Source organism: Loxodonta africana, chromosome 18 (genome assembly GCF_030014295.1).
Source record: "Loxodonta africana isolate mLoxAfr1 chromosome 18, mLoxAfr1.hap2, whole genome shotgun sequence".
Classification (NCBI taxonomy): Eukaryota; Metazoa; Chordata; class Mammalia; order Proboscidea; family Elephantidae; genus Loxodonta; species Loxodonta africana.
In genome coordinates this window covers 66,252,536-66,273,184 of record NC_087359.1, presented here as the reverse complement: position 1 = coordinate 66,273,184, position 20,649 = coordinate 66,252,536, and the positions used below count along the sequence as shown (strand labels likewise).

The 20,649-nt window shown below is 47.7% G+C and overlaps 1 protein-coding gene across 11 annotated transcripts in view; it reads left to right on the top strand.

Annotated features, from left to right (window-relative positions):
- The window catches only part of ZZEF1 (zinc finger ZZ-type and EF-hand domain containing 1), a 121,496-nt gene extending 101,430 nt beyond the window's left edge, over positions 1 to 20,066 (top strand). For 9 of the 11 annotated variants that reach the window (XM_064271591.1, XM_010596515.3, XM_023556310.2 and 6 more), the window contains 12 exons: positions 773 to 892; positions 2,230 to 2,421; positions 3,252 to 3,352; positions 4,862 to 4,997; positions 5,082 to 5,441; positions 6,960 to 7,103; positions 8,595 to 8,763; positions 8,919 to 9,017; positions 9,477 to 9,642; positions 13,868 to 14,021; positions 14,696 to 14,767; positions 17,497 to 20,066. In XM_064271591.1, the coding sequence (XP_064127661.1) occupies positions 773 to 892; positions 2,230 to 2,421; positions 3,252 to 3,352; positions 4,862 to 4,997; positions 5,082 to 5,441; positions 6,960 to 7,103; positions 8,595 to 8,763; positions 8,919 to 9,017; positions 9,477 to 9,642; positions 13,868 to 14,021; positions 14,696 to 14,767; positions 17,497 to 17,577 (1,794 nt within the window). In that variant the 3' untranslated portion in view covers positions 17,578 to 20,066. Of the gene's footprint in view, positions 1 to 772; positions 893 to 2,229; positions 2,422 to 3,251; positions 3,353 to 4,861; positions 4,998 to 5,081; positions 5,442 to 6,959; positions 7,104 to 8,594; positions 8,764 to 8,918; positions 9,018 to 9,476; positions 9,643 to 13,867; positions 14,022 to 14,246; positions 14,599 to 14,695; positions 14,768 to 17,496 lie in introns of those variants that run through there. The other 2 variants (XM_064271594.1, XM_064271595.1) reach the window with 2 other exon arrangements.
- Positions 20,067 to 20,649: the final 583 nt, after the last annotated feature.

The window sequence follows — 20,649 nt, the reverse complement described above, 5'->3', positions numbered from 1 at the left end:
ACAATCTGCTGTTGTTTTATTTCTTTACATTATAGTAGGAAAGAGAAAATAAGCTTCCTGAGGGCAGAGACCATTTCTGTCTTTGAATCCTCCATTTAGTAAACGTTCATTGAGTGTTACCAAATGCCAAATGGGACTGACTGTGTGGTGGTGAACTAGAAAGAAGGCCCCTGCTCTCTTGGAGCTTACAGTCTAACTGGCAAGGGAGACTTCAAGGAAGACTGCCATGAGTCAGGACAAGCCTTTCTGAGAACATGACGTTTGAGATGGTAGATAGACAAGGCCGTCTGAAACCAGGGTGAGCATTCCATCCTGAGAGAGCAGCAGTCCCCAGAACTTAAGGCAGAAACAGACATGGTCGTCAAGGAGCAGGAAGAACCTCCAGGGCTACAGGATAGTGCAAACAGGGAGATGAGGCCAGAGAAGAGGCGGGGAGCCAGGTAGGACCTTGTCGGTCATGTTAGGGGTATGGAGTTTAGTCTCAAGGTAGTGGGAAGCTTTTGGAATGTTGAGAGTAGGGGAGAAACATAAAGATTTTGTTCTTGGCGTAGGAATTAGCACGAAGAATGTGCTAGGCTTCCGAAATACTTGGTGAATGATTAAAGAGTGAATGAGAAGAGAGGATGATGGCTAAGGTTCAGAGTTTCATGCGCCCTAAAACTCTCTATTTTTCACCAGAAGGTGAGTGTGGGCCACCAGCTGAGGCTGGGCTCTGAGAAAGGCTTCCTTCTTCCTTCTGAGATGGTAGAGATCATTCTTTTCTGCCTGGCAGGCTCATGGTTTTGAAGAGACCCACGCTACCTTCCTTCAGACCGATGTGCTGAAACTGCTGGTGAAAAAGTGCAGCAAAGGGACCGGCTTCAGTAAAACGTGGCTCCTCCGGGATCTGGAAGTAAGGGACCGGGGGGCTCCTGCTGCCACCACGTGCTGCAGGTTTACCTGCCTGGAAGTCAGGCGTCAGTAGTTACAGCTGGTTCTGCCCTACTGCTCTCATCCTGGGCATTTTTAAAACTGCCTTACCTCTCTCTTCCATTTGGAAATAGAGATGATGACACCTATTCTCCCTTGGGCCCGGGCAAATGAATTTTATGTCGGCTCAAAGACCATTGGGAGAGAAGTGTTTTATGGAAACACATAGCTGACCATTATATCATGGTAATAAAGAATGTCCTTGAGTTATTATTTCCCTTTAAAGTTCTTCTGAACTAAAATCAGTTTCTAAATCTGTCCTCACTTGTGTTTATTTTATGTAGGAATTTAGTTGATAGTTTTAGTTTTATGACTGTTCTCCCTGGGCCTTTAATTTTTCATAGCAGAGGTACTATGGCTCCATACGGACTTCCTGTGCCGAGGGCCAGCTTCAGGCCCAGGAAGGGCTGCTGCCATGTGTGGGAGTGGGAGCTGGTTGTTGTCAGTCACAGAGGCCTGAACTGGAAGTAATACTGTTCTTAGTTTCTCCAAAAGGATTTTGTTAGGTTTAAGGGAAAATATGCTGAAACATAACAGATAACCTGGAGAGCAGTGGAACTTCTGTTCTTTTGAAATATTTTTAATTAATTTTTTTATTATTTAAAAATAAAACCACCTTCCAGAAAATGTGAATAGAAAGCAGATCCCTAAACCTTAGCTCTCAAACACAGTTGCCATTAACATTTTGATGTTTGTTCTGATTTTTTCCCCTGTGCTGCTTCTGTATTATATACATAAATTTAGATTCTGTGGTGCACGTGGTATTTAAATAAATTGAGGTCATATGATGAACATTTTTTTAAGTTGCTGTCTAGGTCCCATAGCCAACATTTTTAATGGTTGTAGATGGTACATGAAGGTTGTTTTCAGTTTTTGCCATTGTTAATGCTTTATTGATCATTTTATGAATATAACATTTTCTGTGTTTTACATTATTCCCAAAAGATGAATTACTGGGTCAAAGGATATGGCCGCTTTTATAGCTCTTGACATTTTGCCAAAGTGCCTTCTAAAAGAATGACATCAATTTATACTGAGTGTAAAAAAGCATTTTTTTATTGCAAGTACAATTGAACATGTTTTTGTGTTTGTTTGCTAATTTCACGTTCTTTTTGTGAGTTCTGAACACCTTTATGAAGTTAGGTCAAAATTTTTGTACCCTTAAATTTTTTTTTTTTTTTAGATGGTTAAAGAGCTACGTAGTCTTCTCACACGGTGAAAGTTCTCACTGCTGCCCTGCCCGGCTTTCTTTCTGTGTAGATTCTGTCCATCATGCTGTACTCCTCAAAAAAGGAGATGAACATCTTGACGGAGCATGGAGACCCGGAGCTCACCGAGCAAGAAGACCAAGAGGAGGAGGCTGAGCGATCAGTCAGCAGCCCCAGTGAAACGGAGCAGAAAAAGCTAGACCCTCTTGAAGGCCTGGATGAACCCACCAGAATATGTTTCTTGGTATGTTTTTGGGTCATCATGTGGGTTGAGCAAAGGATTCTGGGGGTTGGATTATCTTTGACCTGGACTGTTTTAGTCTTCACATGGAAGTGCTTGAGTCTAGTGTCCTGAGAATTCACATCCTAAAGACTCAATTTGTATTGGGCAGAATTGACCCAGAAAAGCCTTTACGGCAACAGTTTTTAATGTTTTTGGATCATGGACACAAAACCATTAGGCCTCTCGTCTATAAAATGCGCGTTCAAATACACATTTACTCGCATGTAAAATTTTGCATTCAATTTCCGGGGCTTACTAAACGCCATCCGCGAACTACCAAGTGGTAGTCCCCCACCTCGTAGTTTCTCAGACATACACTCTAACTTTCCCTGGGTAGACCACTCTGTTGTGGAGTGATGTGAAAATGGCTGAGGGTTTGAAGAGCACGCAGAGAGTATTAGGTGGATGTCAGAAAAACAAATACCGTTAAAAAAATCAAAGAAAGGACAGTACTTAAATTATGTGCTGGTTACCACATTTGAGTAGGAGAGCTACAGAGAATCCAGCAGTGAATACAGTGTGGTGGGTAATTATTAACTATTAGCATTGTATTTTGTCGACACAGTATTTTTCTTGGTGTTCCAGTGTTTTATATTTTCCTTTGATTTATAATAGCATGGATTTTACAATCCATGTTTTAGTGCTGATAATTTTGCATGCTTTTTTAAAGTACCATATGATGTTTTTTAATTACAACCCATAGTAACTTGAAATATATCACTTCTGAGTTCAGCGTATCACTAACATGTGAAGCATTTTGCCCTCTTCTGCTTCCTCACCGTGGTCTTCAGATGGCTCACGACGCCCTCAATGCCCCTCTGCATGTGCTCCGGGCCATATATGAACTGCAGATGAAAAGGACCGAATCTTTCTTCCTGGAGGTTCAGAAGAGGTAAGGACGTTCGCATGACGCTGACGTACGACGTACGGTTACTGAGAGAACGCATGAGGGAGGAAGAGCACCTCCCATACTTCCTGCTGAAGAGATCTGAGTACAGACTCCTGAAGGGCAAAGGAGCAGGCGGAGAACTCGTCTTTAGTTCTCAGAAATTATGACGCGGAAACTGACCAGGCTGCATCGCACGGATCACCTTTGAAGTGTGTTGTATGTTCCTTTTGGGAAAACTTTACATTTGCCATCTGCTTCTTAGAGTAAACTCATTTTACAGTTGCAGAAATTGAGGGAGACACCAAGGTTTCTCTTATATGTAATCCCTGTGAGCAAACAGTACAGTTTCTTATTTTCACAACTATAAATTACTTTTGCATTTTTTCCTCAAGAATTAGGATAAAATTAATGGTACTCTCTTCCTCTTTGCCAAGAGAGCTAGTTCTTGGGCCCAGCACTTAAAAGGGTGAAAAAACTTTATATATCTGTGTTCCAACCTCCTCCTCCATCCCCGATATCCTAGTTTTGATCTCGTACTGTAGTTTTATTAAATTCTAATTTTATTTTCTCCTATTTTTATTTCATATTTCTTATATATTGCCTCCAATCCTTTGTGAGATGAAGCAGGGCTGCATTGGTTAGGCACAATCTAACCTGCTGTAACTGAGAAACCCAGCAATGTGGCTCAAGGACAAGTGAAGTTTATTCTTCTCTCACACGACAGTCCAGAGGCAGGCAGCTGTCCAGGGTGGGTGGACAGCTCTGTTCCACAGGGTGACCCAGCAGCCCCAGGATGTTGTTCTCATCTGTGTGGTCCACACAAGCTGAGCAACACCACCTCTGTGTTCTGGCCCAGAGGAAGGAGAAGGATAGTGCATCTTTACCCCAGTTGTTCAAGGGTAGGCCCTGGACGTGGCACACTTCACTCACGTTCCCATGGCAAGAACCTAGTCGCAGCACCACGTCTAGCTGCGGGGATGCTGGCACCTATGTTCTCTAGCTGGGTGATCATGTGTCCTAATAAAACTTCAGGGAACTTTGTTTCTAAAAGTATGCTATTGTTGCTATGTGCCATCGGGTCGATTCTGACTCATAGTGACCCTACAGGACGGAGAAGAGCTGCCCCATAGGGTTTCCTATGATGTAATCTTTACGGGAGTGGATTGTCAAGTCTTTTCTCCCTTAGAGCGACTGGTGGGTTCAAACCATTGTCCTTTTGGGTAGCACCCGAGCACTTAACCGTTGTACCACTGAGGCTCCTTTTCTGAAAGCATAGACCGAGAGAACAGATCCTGGGGGACAGTTTGTGTTCTCTGCCACGAGGACACATGCATATCTGCATGCAGGAATAAATGAATGCTGTGAGTCCACTTAGTGAAATACGGAAATTGATCATGTAATTCTACAGTAACGGGGAAGTAACTCTGATCAACTTTTCTGCCGAGCCGAAGTGCAGGTTAAATTCTTGACTTTCTATAACTCGTGTCCTCAACTCTGGGCGCTTTTCTTCAGGTTCGATGGAGATGAGCTCACCACTGATGAAAGGATACGGACCCTGGCTCAGAAGTGGCAGCCCAGTAAGAGTCTGAGACTGGAAGAGCAGAGCGCAAAAGCTGTGGATACGGACATGATTATCTTGCCATGCTTGGTATGTAGTCTCCACCTTTGAAACAAAGTGCCTCCCACTGTGAGAAGGCCAGGCCTGTGTAATGGTGGTCCTTTGGGTTTGCAGTCCCGGCCAGCACGCTGTGAGCAGGCCACTGCTGAGTCGAATCCCGTGACACAGAAGCTGATTTCCAGCACAGAGAGTGAACTGCAGCAGAGCTACGCCATGCAGCGCCGTAGCAAGAGCGCTGCCCTCCTGCACAAGGAGCTGAACTGCAAGAGTAAGAGGGCTGTACGTGACTACCTTTTCCGCGTGAATGAGGCTACGGCTGTTCTGTACGCCCGCCATGTGCTCGCATCACTGCTCGCCGAGTGGCCGGGGCACATGCCGGTGAACGAGGACGTCCTGGAGCTAAGTGGCCCTGCCCACATGACCTACATTCTGGATATGTTGATGCAGCTGGAAGAAAAGCAACAGTGGGAGAAGGTAGTTGAGCAGGCCAAGCGTGGCACTCACCCCAGCAGGCCCCTCCTCTGTCCTCCCTCCCCCATCTCTGCTGCCCCCAAGGTCTTTGAACAAACTTCCTCTCATGCTGGCCCCCCTGGAGTGGGTTTCCTGTGTGGCTGTACAGCATCCCAACAGGTGTGGATGTAGCTAAGCAGGCTGACTGTTGAGCTCTCTGAAGGTTGGCCCAGAGCCGAGCTCAAACCTAGGACCGACTTGGTGCTCAAGGAATGTTTGAAATAATGGTCCAGTGAAGCCTGCCTTCGCTTTTTTCCTTTTCTGTCACGCTCACAAGTCCGCATCTCCTTGCCAGCCTGTCTCTTCACATGGCTCCTGGGGGACATAATGCTAAGTCCAGGGGACCATTAGTTACAGCTCTCTGATAGCCTGTTCCCATAATATAGGGAGTGTTCCAGTGAGGCTTTGTCTTCTGTTTGAAACCATCGTTTCTAGATTGTCTGTGCCGGGTCAGACACTGCCAACACTTACACCTGTGTCACGTTGTAACCCTGCGAGGCAGACAGTTGGCAGGTGAAGAAAGCAACCCAAGGAGGCTTCTGCAAGGTTCCTAGCTTCTAGATGATGGCATTGAGGGTCTTGCTAGGTCTGTCACAGCTCTCTAATTTTAAGTTTCACTTGTAAAAGTTAAGAAACCTTCTTTTTTTTTTTTTAACCGTATCTTCAACTTGTCCTTTGATAATACTGCTGGGTCAACAAACTTCATAGAGCCAGAAGCAGCTTTTCTGTCCCCTGCTGTGTAGAAGCAGAGGACCCAGCGTGGCAGGAAGCATCCTGATCTAGAACTCAGGAGCCCTGGGCATTGTTGCCAGTGGGGCTAGAAAACTTCGTCACCATCTTCCCAGTCTCCAAGTGTAGAAATCTTGAGTCACATTTGGTACCTTCTTCATTCCAACACCTTGCCAGCCACACACACACACACACACACACACGTCACATGATTCATCCAGGGTTTATTAGGTTAATTTATCCTCTTGTCCTTAATGTGCCCAGCTAAGAACACTACCTGTTCCTGCGTGCTCTCAGTCCTCCCCCGGCCTCACAGCCCTGGAGACACTGCCGGGTTTGCTCGCTGTATTTCTCATTTGGAAATGGCAAACATTTCCCTCTCTCCATCTCCTTCCCCCATTCTTGCCCCATGGAGCTACTAATTCTCTTCTCTCTGCACGCTTATCACATTGTGTTGTAATTATTTGTCTGTCTGTCCGTGCACCGCTAGGCCGGGAACTCTTCAGGGACCAGGACCATTTCTGATTGGTTCTGTTAGTTCTTCAGACCTCCTTATGGTGGTAGTTATTTTGACAGGTCTGTGGTGTCCCAATATACAGAAAGGGCCCCTTCAAGTGCAGAGGCTAATTCAGGGGCCAAGGTGAGGCCAGCCCCTTCAGGTGAATCTTGGGTTGAAATAGACACTTTGTTCCTCCTGATGGGGCAGCCCTGGGCCCTGCAGACCCTCATATTCCCCGCCATGTGTCCCACCAGATCCTGCAGAAGGTGCTCCGAGGCTGCCGGGAGAACATGCTGGGGACCATGGCCCTGACTGCCTGCCAGTTCATGGAGGAGCCGGGTATGGAGGTGCAAGTGAGGGAGTCAAAACACCCATACAACAACAACACCAACTTTGAGGTACGACCCAGGTCGGCCAGACTCAACCAGCCTTGGGGTGCGCGCTGACAGGACTTCCGAGGGGACCCTGAGTAGCAAGCTCACTAACTTCCACAGCAGCTCTTTAACAGAGCCCTGACCAAGAAGTCTCTTCCTCAGACCAAGCTGAGTTGGCCTGCTAAAGCTAGGGATTCTGCACAGCCAAGTCTTCCCCTCTCCTGACCTTTCCTGAATAGAAAAACACAGCCCACTGGCCCTAGAGAAGCAACTCTTTAGAACGTATTCTTGGCATCTTCAGGCAGGGAGTCTGAGTGTGAGTCTAGTTTCCCTGCTCTTTAACCTTCTCCTGATGACCTGGCCGCACCCTTGGAGATCCCAGCAGCCTTTGTGTAATTCCATACCCAGAACTGAAAAGCCTCATCTTTTCCAGCCTTAACTTCGTATCTGGACAGAGGTAGGAGTTTGGATGTGGCAGGGTGGGGTGGCCTCAATTCTCGTTGATGTAATGCCTACCTGCATTTCTTTAGCCCTTTTTAAAGTATTGGGCCTGGCAGGGTCTCAGTGTCTAACCTTCTCTCACTTATCATTGGAGGTGCCCTGCAGCAACAGGGTGGATGACAGAAACTCCTTTAGAGTTGATTGCTGGTCAGCTAAGATTTTGTTCTGAATAAGCTTAAACCTCTTCTCTCCCTCTGTTCCTGGGCTCCATCCCCATTCCCCAGGCCCCACATATACACATCTCATCAGCCACCAAATTCTACTCCAAACAGCATCACCTTGTCTTCTTTACCGCAACCAGACGCTCCTCCCCCTTCTCTGGGGGTGCCGTAGCTGCTCCTTTGTGGCACCTGCGCCTGGCCCAGCCCTGGCCTTCCTACCACCAGCTATCAGGGTGACCTTCTACAGTACAAACCTGACCAAGGCTTTCTCCTGCTTAAAGTCTTTCCAGGGCTCCCCTGCTGCCCAGATACAGTATGACTGCCTCATTTTAGCACACAAGACCTTCAGTACCTGTCCCACTACCCTCTCCAGGGCCATGTCCGCCTTTCTCTACCCCGCAAGCGTATGTGCACACAAAGCACACCCTTTAGCACAGACACATCAAACTATGTCAGACCTTCCCAGTGCCGTTTCCTTTGCCAGAAAGTGCATCCTCTTGCCTTGCCTCCTGCCACCCTCTTTGCCGCCCCCCTCCTCTGACGGGCTCCCCCCATCCCCTTCATTCTTCAGGACAGCCTGAACTATCCCTGTCCCTTCATCGTAAGCTCTTTTTTGCCCTCCCTCCCTCCTCCGGGTGAAGCCCGCCCCTCCATGTCCACTTGCTCTGCCTATGTGCGCGTTTGCAGCCATGCGTGAGCTCCTTTTCCCAGCTGGACAGAGAGCTCCTGGAGGCCAGGGCTGGGACTCACCATTCTTACGTCCCTAGTTCCCGTGACAGGCCATTGAGCAGGAGGCAAACCCTCAGTGAATATCCAGTGAGTAGTGACAGAGGTGCTTTTGCTTCCCTCCTAGGATAAAGTTCACATTCCTGGTGCCATCTACCTCTCAATCAAATTTGATTCTCAGTGCAATACAGAGGAGGGCTGTGACGAGCTGGCCATGTCCAGCAGCAGTGACTTCCAGCAGGACCGGCACAATTTCAGCGGGTCACAACAGAAGTGGAAGGATTTTGAGCTTCCAGGTAGTAAATATTTGGTTGTGTAGACTCTTAATATGAGGAAGGGAAATTATTGGAGGATTTCAAAATGAGTTTGATATATTTCCTCAGAAACACCTAAATTGCCATTGCCTGCTGCTCCCATTTCCTGATCTGTTTCTGATTCTTGTGTGACCCAGGAGATACTCTATATTACCGTTTTACCTCTGACATGAGCAACACTGAGTGGGGCTACAAATTCACTGTGACGGCTGGGCACCTGGGACGGTTCCAGACGGGTGAGTGTCCTGGTCTTCCTGTTTGGGCGATCTGCCTGCCACGGGCACTCTGGTCAGGGTGGCGGGGGGTGGGCGTCATTTCCGTGGTCTTTGTTGACATCAAAGCAGATGCTTTTCTCTAAGACTTCAGCAGAATCCATCCCACAAGCCCACACCTGTCACTTTTGATGTGGCATGGTTGGCTAGTTGTAAATTTGAGGGGCCAGCTGGAAGAGTCATTCCGTCAGGGTCTAAATAAGACTTGTTTTCTTAGAATTTGCCAGGGCTTTTTGTGAAGAGGAGGAACTGAAAGCGTTGTTCCTACATTATTTTTACGAAAGGTTTGACATCTGGCAAAATTTAAGTGATCATAATTGTTTCATCCTATTTATTAATACCTGAGCATGCGTAAATCTTAACGCACACAGTTGTTAGACTTTATTTTTAAAATACCTATGTTTGGGGTGGGGGGTTGGCCAGGATTCGAGATTTTGAAGCAGATGTTGTCGGAAGAAAGAGTTGTGCCGCACCTGCCGTTGGCCAGGATCTGGGAATGGCTGGTGGGTGTGGCCTGCCGCCAGACTGGTCATCAGCGGTTGAAAGCCATCCACTTACTGCTGAAGATCGTGCGATGCTGTACCCACAGGTAAGCTGGCAGCTGGCTGGGCCATTCGTTTGCTTGCTTCTTTGACGTACCTGAAGTGAGCACTTTCTATCTGTGGGCACCTACACTCAGTGGGGAAGATGGCCGTGGAAACAATTACCATGTGTCGTGGGTGAGTGCTGTGATGGAAGGAAGCACCCCAGGAAGCCTGGGGAGGGCTACACAAAGAGGGCCAGGGTTCAGCTGGGTGTTGAAGGGTATTTTGGAGTCCCCAGTGGAGGGAATAAAGCATGCACAGGCACAAAAGCATCATGGATCAGAATGCAGTGGTTTCTGGAGGGGTGAACAGTTTGACATTTTCTGTTGGTTTGAAGGTGGTTGTGTAGCTTAAGCATGATCAATGATCATTAACACACCCGTAGAAGGACCACTCAGATCAAGAAATAAAAAATTATAAGCATCCCAGAAGCCCCCCTCTACTTCCCATCCCAGTCATCACCCACCCTCCTTCCCCAAAGGCATCCACCATTCTAGCTCTTACCTGTCTTTGTACTTGACATAAAAAAAGGTATGATTTGTATGTTTGGCTTTTATTTGCTTATCACATGAAGAGATTCACAGGTTGTTGTATGAAGCACTAATTCTTTCTCATTAGTGTATAAAAGTTCGTGATATGAATATATCACTACCCATTCTACTGTTGACGGTCACATGGATTGTTTCTAGTTTGGGGCTAGTACAAATAATGGTGCTATCCACACTCTTACACGTGACTTTTAACGCACATATGTATGCATTTGTTTTGGGTGGAATTGCTGAGTCTTTGGGTTTGTACACATTCAGCTTTAGTAAATTCTGCTAAGCAGTTTTCCAAAGTAGTTATATCAGTTTACACTTAGGACAGCAGTGCACAGCCTTCCAGTTTCTCCACGTTCTTGCTAACACTTAATATTGTCAGGCTTTTTTTTTTGTAATTTTAGACATTGTGGGTGGTATGTAGTGGTATATTACGGTTTTAATTTGTGTTTCCCTGACCACTGATGAGGCAGAATATATTGTCATTTGGTAATTTTCTATTTGGTATCTTCTTGTGAAGGACCTGTTCAAGTCTCTTCCCATTTTTCTTCTATCTGTCTCTTTTTATGGATTTAGAGGAATTCTTTGTACATTCTAGACAAGTGCTTTGTCAGGTGTATGTGTTAGGGTTATCTTCTCCCACTCTGTGACTTGCCTTTTCAGTCTCTTAATGGTGTCTTTGCAGAAAAGAGGCTTCTAATTTTAATGTCTGCTAATTCATGAGTCACTTCCTTTATGGTAGAGCTTATTGAGTTCTATTTCAGAAATGGTTGCCTTACTCCAAGGTCACGAAGCTAGTCTTGTGTGTTATCTTCTAGAAGCCATTGTCTTTCCTTTCACATTTAGATCTACAGTCTACCTGGATTTTAGAATATGAGATAAAGTGTAGGGGTCAAGGTTAAGTTTTCCATATGAAACTCCAGTTGACTCTAAAGACCATTCTTGCCCTCACCAAGTGCCGTGCCACCTTGTCATAAGTCAGGTGTCCATATAGATATGCCTCTGTTTCTGGTCTCCTTGGTTCCATTGATCTATTTGGTTATCCTTGTGCTGTTACATAAGGTCTTAAATTTATAGCTCTATAGTAAGTTTGCATATCTAGTAATATAAATCCTCTAGCTTAGTACTTCATCTTCAAGATCGTCTTGGCTATTTTTGACCTCTTGCATTTACATATAAACTTCAGAATTAGCTGTTAATTTTTATGCACGTGTACGCGTGCACACACACACACAGAACTCAGCTGACGGGATTTGGGTTGGCCCCACAGATCAGCCCGAGGAGAATCGACCTTCAGAACCCTGAGCCCTCCAGTCCACAACTTTATACGTTCCTCCACTGTTTAGGTCTCGCTTAGTGTCTCTGAGTAATACTTTACAGTTTTCTATGTAGAAGACTTGCAAAACATTTTGTTCGATTTATTCCGAAGTATTTGATGTTTTTCATGCTGTTGGTGACCTCACGTGTGTCAGAGTAGGACTGTGCCCCATAGAACTCCTGGTGACCCCGTGTGTGTCAGGGTGGTGACCTCGTGTGTGTCAGAGTAGAACGTGCAACGTAGGGTTTTCAGTGACTAGTGTTTCAGTAGATTGCCAGGCCTTTCTTCTGAGGTGCCACTGAGTGGACTCAAACCGCCAACCTTTTGGTTAGCAGCTGAGTACATTAACCATTCGCACCACCTGGGGACTTCATATAGAAATATAATTAATTTTGTTATATTGCCCGTATATCCAGAAACCCTGGTGGCATAGCTGTTAAGAGCTACGGCTGCTAATCACAAAGTTGCCAGTTCAAATCCACCAGGTGCTCCTTGGAAACCCTTATGGGGCAGTTCTGTTCTGTCCTATAGGATCACTATGAGTCAGAATTGACTTGATGGCAGTGGATTTGGTTTTTGTTTGTTTGTTTTTTGCCCATATGTCCACTGACTTTGCTAAACTCTGAAAGTTTATATGTAGATATTCAGTGTATAGTTATCTCATCTGTGAACAATGAGTTTTATTTCTTCCTCTCAACCCCTGTAACCTGTTTTTTTGTTTGTTGTTGTCTTTTTGCACTAGCCAGAACCTCCACTACAGTGGGAATGAGAGACATAACTGTCCTGTTTCTCATCTCAGGGGGAGGGTGTCAGTCCTGTTTTAATTCATAAGGCTCCTATGCCACACACATCATCCTCAGCCTCACCCCCTTGAGGGGACCTCACCTATTAAGACTTCACTGTCCCTGGTTCCTACACCTTTAAGACACACAGACACAGAGAAAGCTGATCAGAGTGAGCTGACAGCATGCAAATATCAGGTTGTCTGTAATAAGGAGTTGTGATTATAAAAATTCAAGAAGACTCTCCAGGTCAGGGAGGAGAAAGTGATGGCTGGTTCGTGGGCTGGGGAAGACGAGAGGAAAAGCTGGGCGTGATCGCTGTAACCACCGCTTCTTTATGCAAACACCAGGGGTCACTAGCCCGACGTGGCTTAGCCCTGCTGCCTTGAGAGCGGCTTCCAATGAGAATGGTCTAGTTGAACGATGTGTATGAAACATGTAACATCTCCACTGTGTGTGGACGGGTGGGCCCTTCCTGGCTCCATCGAGGATCCATCTGGCACAGCTCGATGGCCATCACCAACCTTCCTTCCAGTTAGCTCCAGCCCAGAATGCCTTGTCACCCTTCGGGGTTTCACACTCGCTCACCCTGGAGATTCTAGAGAAGGGCTGGCTTTGTGGGCCTCACCCAGAGCCAGACTAGTGGGGCCGAGGCGGGAGGCTCCGAGGGAAGAATGGCAGACGGGCCGTTTGCGCAGCCACAGCAGTACAGGTTCACTTTACACCATGAGTGCTTTCCTGAAAACCCGCTGTGAAGCTGTCAGAATCAAGCCGAACTTTTTCCATTTCTTTACTTTAAGGAGATTTCTTCCTCTAGAGGAAAGTGATTGACTCCAAGTTTAGTTTTAAATGTATAGAATTCTTTTTCAAGTCATACGTTAAAGGGAAAAACCAAAATCTGAGATTATACATATGAAACCAGGATGCAAGTTCCCGAGGATAACGTATGTCATAGTTTTTCTCCTCTGGCGGGAGCTGAGCTGGAATTAAAGTGCGCCCTGCCTCTGAGTGAAAACCGTGGGCCCAGCCCTGCACAGGGCTCTAACCGCAAGGGCTCTGCTTCACTTACGGAAAGGATTTCTGCCCGGGGCCACCTTGCCTGCACACTTCTTGTGTTTTATGAGCCTAAGATCATATTAATGGTTGTCGTTTAAATGGGTCTTTTTTTTTTTTCCTGAGTCTAAAAGCAACGAGCATTGTAGAATATTTAGAAAGCCAATAGAAACAACTACTGATAACATTTTTTGGTGCGTTTGTTTGCTGCTGTTTTTGTATGGTTCCACAATACTGTATATATGGTTTTATATCTTGCTTTTTTTCCATGTAACATTTATCTTAAGATTTTTCCATTGTCATTGGATTCTTCCTAACAACCGTTTTAAAAATGTTGAGGAATTCACCATGAATGTCCGCCAGCTGTTTTGAAGTTTAGGCTCTGCCCCTTCCCTTATTTCTCTTGCTGTGTTGAAGGTGGGGAGACTGTTTTACAGTCACCTCACTGGATGCTGGGGCAGAGCCCGAGCTGCAGCTTCTGGCAGCCTGGCCTGCAGGGGCCTGTGCATGCTGACCTTGCCCCTGTGGCTCTCCGCAGGGACCTCTGTGACCTCACGCTGTTAAAGCCCCTATGGAAGCTTTTCACCCAGATGGAGTACAGCCTGTCTGAGGACGTGACACAGCCTGGCATCCTCCTCCCACTGCACCGGGCCCTCACAGAGCTCTTCTTCGTCACTGAGAACCGTGCCCAGGTGAGGGCCCTGCCAGCCTCTCGCCCAGGTCTTGGACAGGGGATACCGTGCCTCCTCAGTAGCAGGGCAGGAGGGCGGATCTCACAGCCCCCGTCCCAAGCCCTGGGGTCTCTAGGGTCTCTGTAGGCTGCACAGGGAGGCAGACTTGGCCTACGGTCAGGGGTCCTTACCTCTTCCCAGCCTGGGAAGCCCTCAGGTCAGTACCAAGGCTGTTTGTTTTGTCAGGCTTAAAGCCAAAGGGGAAGAAATCTGCCTTGGACCAGCCCTTGACAACAGTGAGTTTTGGAAAATAAAACGGTTGGGTTCTTTCTTCTTCCTCCTCTTTTTATTCTTCCCTCAGCACAAAAGACTCATTGAATATGAGCGATGAAAGGGCCTTGCAGAGTTCATTAGTTCATTCCCCTCATTTTACACATGAGGAAACTGACCTGAGGAGGGAGGTCCCTGCCCAGTTACCCTGTGGGTCAGTCAGGGGCAGAGCCAGACCAGAACCAGGCGCCTGGTGACCAGCTCCTTCCGTGGTTCTCATGAGGTGGTATCATGAAGTTCCTGGTGGAGCGGGCAGCGGTTACCCCCTCGAGGCTTTTGTTTTCATGGGTGGGGGTTCCCGAGTGCTGTCTATGGGCTGCACGGGGCTCCCAGCCCTGTGCTCAGAGCTTGTGCTCTCTCCACAGGAGCTTGGCTTACTGCAGGATTACCTGCTGGCCTTAACCACTGACGACCACCTTCTCCGCTGCGCAGCACAGGTACCCTCGCCCCCAGCAGAGCTGGACCTCTGTGGCAGCTCACTTGGTGGGGCGGCACCATTCCATCATCACCCAGGACGCAGGGTCTCTGTGCATTGCATCATGAGGACAGAATCCTAAGTTTACGCGGCACTGGTTCCAATTCAATAATTTCCTTCTGGTTTTCAGAGCGAGTGGTCAAGCCCCATTTATCAGTGTCACTTGTATTAAACTATGGGGTCAGAAGACACCAGCAAGAATTTGTGTCTTCAAAACCAAAACAGCCAATGCCTTAAATTTACAGTTTGGCTGACGCCTGAAGTTTCCATAGCGTTAGGTTTCAGATGTTTCTGGATCTAATTTGCTTCCCTGGTGGGAGAAATCCTCTTCTGACAGCTGTTTGGTCTCAGGACCCCCTTACACTTTTAAATTATCGAAGACCCTAGGAAGCTTTTGATTTTGTACGTAATATGTAACGACATACACTGTGTTAGAAATTAGAACTGGGAAGAATTTTAAACATTCATTTAATTATTTAAAAATAATAACCCATTTCATGTTAACATAAATAGCATGTTTTGCAAAAAAGTATATATATATATGTATTTTAATAATTTTTATTGTGCTTTAAGTGAAAGTTTACAAATCAAGTCAGTCTCTCACATATAAACTGATACATACCTTACTCCATACTCCCATTTACTCTCCCCCTAATGAGTCAGCCCGATCCCTCCTTCCAGTCTCTCCTTTCGTGACCATTTTGCCAGTTTCTAACCCCCTTTACCCTCCCATCTCCCCTCCAGACAGGAGATGCCAACACAGTCTCAAGTGTCCACCTGATACAAGTAGCTCACTCTTCGTCAGCATCTCTCTCCAACCCATTGTCCAGTCCAATCCATGTCTGACGAGTTGGCTTTGGGAATGGTTTCTGTCCTGGGCCAACAGAAGGTTTGGGGACCATGACCGCCGGGGCCCTTCTAGTCTCAGTCAGACCATTAAGTCTCGTCTTTTTATGAGAATTTGGGGTCTGCATCCCACTGCTTTCCTGCTCCCTCAGGGGTTCTCTGTTGTGCTCCCTGTCAGGGCAGTCAGTCGGTTGTGGCCGGGCACCATCTAGTTCTTCTGGTCCCAGGCTGATGTAAGTCTCTAGTTCATGTAGCTCTTTCTGTCTCTTGGGCTCATAATTACCTTGTGAGCTTGGTGTTTTCATTCTCCTTTGATCCAGGTGGGTTGAGACTCATTGATGCATCTTAGATGGCCGCTTGCTAGCTTTTAAGTCCCCAGACGCCACACTTCAAAGTGGGTTGCAGAATGTTTTCTTAATAGACTTATTTTGCCAATTGACTTAGATGTCCCCTGAAGCCATAGTCCCCAAACCCCTGCCCCTGCTTTGCTGACCTTCGAAGCATTCAGTTTACTCAGGAAACTTCTTTGTTTTTGGTTTAGTCCAGAAAAAACTATATTTTTGAAGACAAAAAAAATATTGAGAAAGGCGGCATTGTGTTACACTTTTGCAGATCTCTTTAATGTTTGACTTACTAGAAGACAGCTGGGTTTACGTGTCTATTTCTGCCTTTGGTCTGTTGTATCAACACACGTTAGCCTCTGGAAAACTCCGCTGTACACTTGTGAGAAAATGAAAGTGGAAGAGGCAAAATAATGTCTTCATATTATTATGAAAATAGTTTTTACCTTGCGGACTCCCTGAAAGGGCCTCAGGAACACCCAGTGCCCCAGACTACACTTTGAGAACCTCTGACTTACAGAATCCTTGAATATTAGAGAGCATGTGGTCAAGACCCCACATTGACAGATGGGGACACTGAGGCCAGAGAAGGGAGAGATGTGTCCAGGGATACATCTCAGTGAGCCTCAAGCTGGGATTCCCAGCCAGAGCCCCCACTCTGCTCCTTGGAAGCTTTCTCAGGAAAAAGAGGGCGCAGGCTTTGGAGTGTCTGCTTAGACGTGGAAACCCCCCACTCAAATACAGATGAGTTTGCGTGAATTCTCCTGAGTCCTGTAGGCTGAGTGACAGCCCCCTTCTTTCCTGACAGGTACCTGCCAACATTGCCACCACCCTCACTGGCTTGATGGCCCCATCTGACTAAATTTTGACATTTGACAATTTTGGCAAAGAAAGCTCAATATGGCAGCATCACTGTAGGCTTCTTCCTTTCCCCAGCCCCCATGTCCGGTCTGTTGCCTCCTCACCCTCATTCTGGCCCTCCCACAGCTGACGTAGGGGACTGGGCCATGTTCCACTTCTCCCTGTGTTCCACTTCTCCCTGCCCCCGACACCCCCCACTGCCATCCTCAGCATGAAAGCCAGACTCAGCCTGGCTTCCTGGGCGTCACATCCCCAGTATTGTCCCAACTCTGGGTCCCCCAGAACTGGCTGTTCATTTCTTATGTGTGCCATGACCTTCTTCTCCACCTTCGTGTACTTCCCTTTCCCTAAAGATCTTTCCCAGCAGGCAGTACCCTCTTCGTCCAACAAACCCCCACAGCATCATCACTGTCCCTCTCATGGCAGTGAGGAGGTCTACCTTACGGTCGGCGTTTTCACGTGATCTCTGTAGCCTTGTGTCTCTCGCTGTAGCAGGGAGTCCTCCAGGCGAGGGGAGCCACCTCTGGCTCTTTTCTGCCCGCCTACCCTGAGTGCTCAGCTGTGGGTATTGTTCCATCAGCACTGAGTGGATGAGCAAGTGAATGGTTCTTGACGTTGCGATTCCTCTCTCTCCCTCCCTCAGGCTCTGCAGAACATTGCTGCTATCAGCCTGGCCATCAACTACCCAAACAAGGCCACCCTCCTCTGGAATGTCGAGTGTTAGCCCATGGTGTGGCGTGCATGACTCAGGCTAATCTGTCCAAGGGATTGCAGAGCAGACATCTAAACGCATTCAGGTAAATTTCTGTGGCATCAGCGCCCAGCTCTCGGTGAGCTCCCACTTCCACTCTGATTGGAACACACAGCAGCGACGTCTACGGGAACTCTGGTGTCACAGACTAGTACACATGCACGCACCACAGCATGCCGGAATGGGCAGAGCCATGCAGGAGCACTCAGAACGGGCAGCCAGGAGGCCCTTTGGAAGGTCGTGCGCACCAGCCTCCTCCAGGGTCTGTCCCTGCAGAAGGCCAGGGAGGAGCTGGAACTGCCTCCACTTGCCCTTTGGGTGAAGACGGAGTCTGCCCAGAGCGACCTTTCTCAGCAAGACCCACAGCAGCAGAGGCCTGGCATGGGAACTCCTCTTTTGCTTTGCTTCTTGAGACTGGGTGATCCAAACCAAAACTGGTGAGAGCCCTTCTGGTCACCACCGGATCCCTGCGACCCAGCCCCTCCCAGAGACACTCGGAGAGAACAAGTGCCCTTGGGAACAGCCAGCAGCCGCCTGCTCCCGCACATCAGTCAGCCCTTTTTTGTTGTTGCTTTTCTAACGTATTTCAGTCTGTACCTGGCGGTTTTAGAACAGAACCACGCTGACTCCCTTCAGGGGGCCTCAGAGGGATGACCTCAAGGGGGACAGGCTTGGTTGGTGTGCAGGTAGCAGAACTTGAGGAATAGTCTTTAGCTTCTGTACCTAAAGACTTGAAGTGTTATCAAAGGAGATCTTATTTTAGGAACTTAAAAAAAAAAAAAACATGATTTTATTTCTGCTTGATGGTCATTGGTAATCGTCATGTCCACCTTGGGGACGCTGCGTGGTTATTTGGCTGTCACTTGTCTAGCAATAACTATATTAGTTCTAGCGAGTGCTATTTTACATTTTACTCTTTATGGTTTTAGTTTTGCCCTGAAGTGCTGATTATATCTTCTTTCCAAAGCCAAGCTTTGGAGCATAAAGCTGGGTTGGCATGTGGGCTGTGGACCCTTAGTAGGACTTGTCGCTATGAGCAATGCCAGAGGCGGCTGTGGGTGTCTGGACCCAATGCTCGTGCCACCACACAGGGCCAAACACAAGGAAGGACGTCCACAGCCAGGGCCAGATGTGGGTGGGTTGGCATGGCCAGGACCCAGTTTGCCCCTTGACCTCTGAAGACCCCTCTGCAAGGTTTGCAGGAGCCTGGGCTGGGAGGGCCTGAGACTGCAGGTTCTGGGAGCTTCTTCTGCCTTCTGGATCAGGAGGAAAGGTACAGTGACCTTCTGCAGCCCTAGAATTAGATCCTCAACCAAGTCCTGGGGCGCACCTGGAGCCGTCACGGACGGGAGAATTCAAATGAGACAGAAACAAATGGGGCGGGTCCTAAAATCTGGGGCCCACCGCCCTAACGTGGCAGCTTGGGCTTTGTCGCCTCATGTTGCTGGGACCTGAGTAGACCGATGCTGCCTGTTCAGTGGAAACCCCTTTCCCATCCTCTGCTCTTTGCCAAAACTGGCCTTGCTTCGCAAGCTGCCTGCACCCCCAGAAAAGGCCCCACAGTTCCTGCCGCCCAGAGCCAAGGAGGTCTCACAGGGAGGAGTTTCCCGAGAGGAGACCACAGAGAACAAGTCTTGGTGCTTGGGAGCAGAGGTTCCCTCATGGGCTCGGAGTCACTGAGACTGCCTGGGAGACAGACAGGAGTCAGTGTGGCTCACTGCTTAGCCTCCCCGTGCCACCGCCCCCCACACACACCTCAGAAGACTGAGTGAAGAAGAGGGGCGTGCCAGACCCCTGGGGCAGTTGCCACCAGCTCTGCTCCCACCCCTCCCATCAGGAAGATAATTTGTAAATAAACGCTGGACTCCTTCTAGCTTCTCTCCATATACCTCCCCCCCTCACTATTTTGGTCTCTGTACTTCAGTTTGCCTGGAACAAGGCTAAGTTTTCCCTTCACACACAGCTGCTGCTCTCTTCCTGCAGGGCCCTGCCTGGCCTGGCCTCCCTCAGTCCCGCTGCCACCTCTGCTTCCAGCCACTAGGTGGCGGTGCCGAGCCAAGGCCGGCTTCCTATGGCCCTAGCGAGTCGGGGGTCCCCGTAGCTCATGGTCCCCAATGAGGGGTGACCTCTTGATCCTTCCTTAGGAGGCAGGGCTGCCTAGAATGAGATAAAACCAGCCCAAATAAAGGTGTCGTGGGAAAATGTGCCTAATCTAGAAAGAAATTCTGTTCCAAATCATATATATTGTACAAACACTGTTCCTAACGAGAGGAGTGACTTATTTTCATCATCGTTTTTAATTTGTTTTCTTACGGGTTTACAATTTTGAATTTTTCTTATTTGGTTGAAAGAAAGAATTTTGATTATATCAGCTGGGTGAGTTCAGCCTGTAAAAAGGATGTTAAATTGTGAGTAAAATATGCAAATGAAGAGAAATATATTGTACAAATTCTATATAAAAAGAGTACATTCATGTGTGGGCTTTTTTTCCCCTCCTTCCTCTCCTGTATCTCTTGTGAAGCTTATAGATACTTGGAGTTTCTACCAAGCCCACACTGATGGAATTTATAGAATCTCAGGGTTGAAATGAATCGGCCATCCTTGAGTGTTGCCTGAGCCCCACTCCCACTGAGCCTGGACTGCAGTCCCCTCGAGGAGATGATCCTTCCCTCCCTCAGGCAATCTAAGGTCTCAGATTCAGCCCTTGCTTCCTGGGCCTTCAGAGAGCTCACCTCTGTCTCTGCCTCTGCACAGCTCTTCAGAGGTTTGTACACACACGTTTGTATACATGTCCCCCAGATCTCCTCTTCTCCAGCCAGACACCCCCTCCCACCCCACCATCGTTGACCGCTTTTGTAACTCACAGACGTCAGAAACAAGGAGGAAGGCAGGGGTCAGATTGTAGGGCCTCCTGCTCTTCCAAGGACTGGTTTCCTCCTTGCCTGTCTTTGGACCCTGTCCCTGGGTGGTACAAATGGTTAACACACTCCAATGCTAACTGAAAGGTTGGAGGTTCACGTCCACCCAGAGGCACCCTAGAAGACA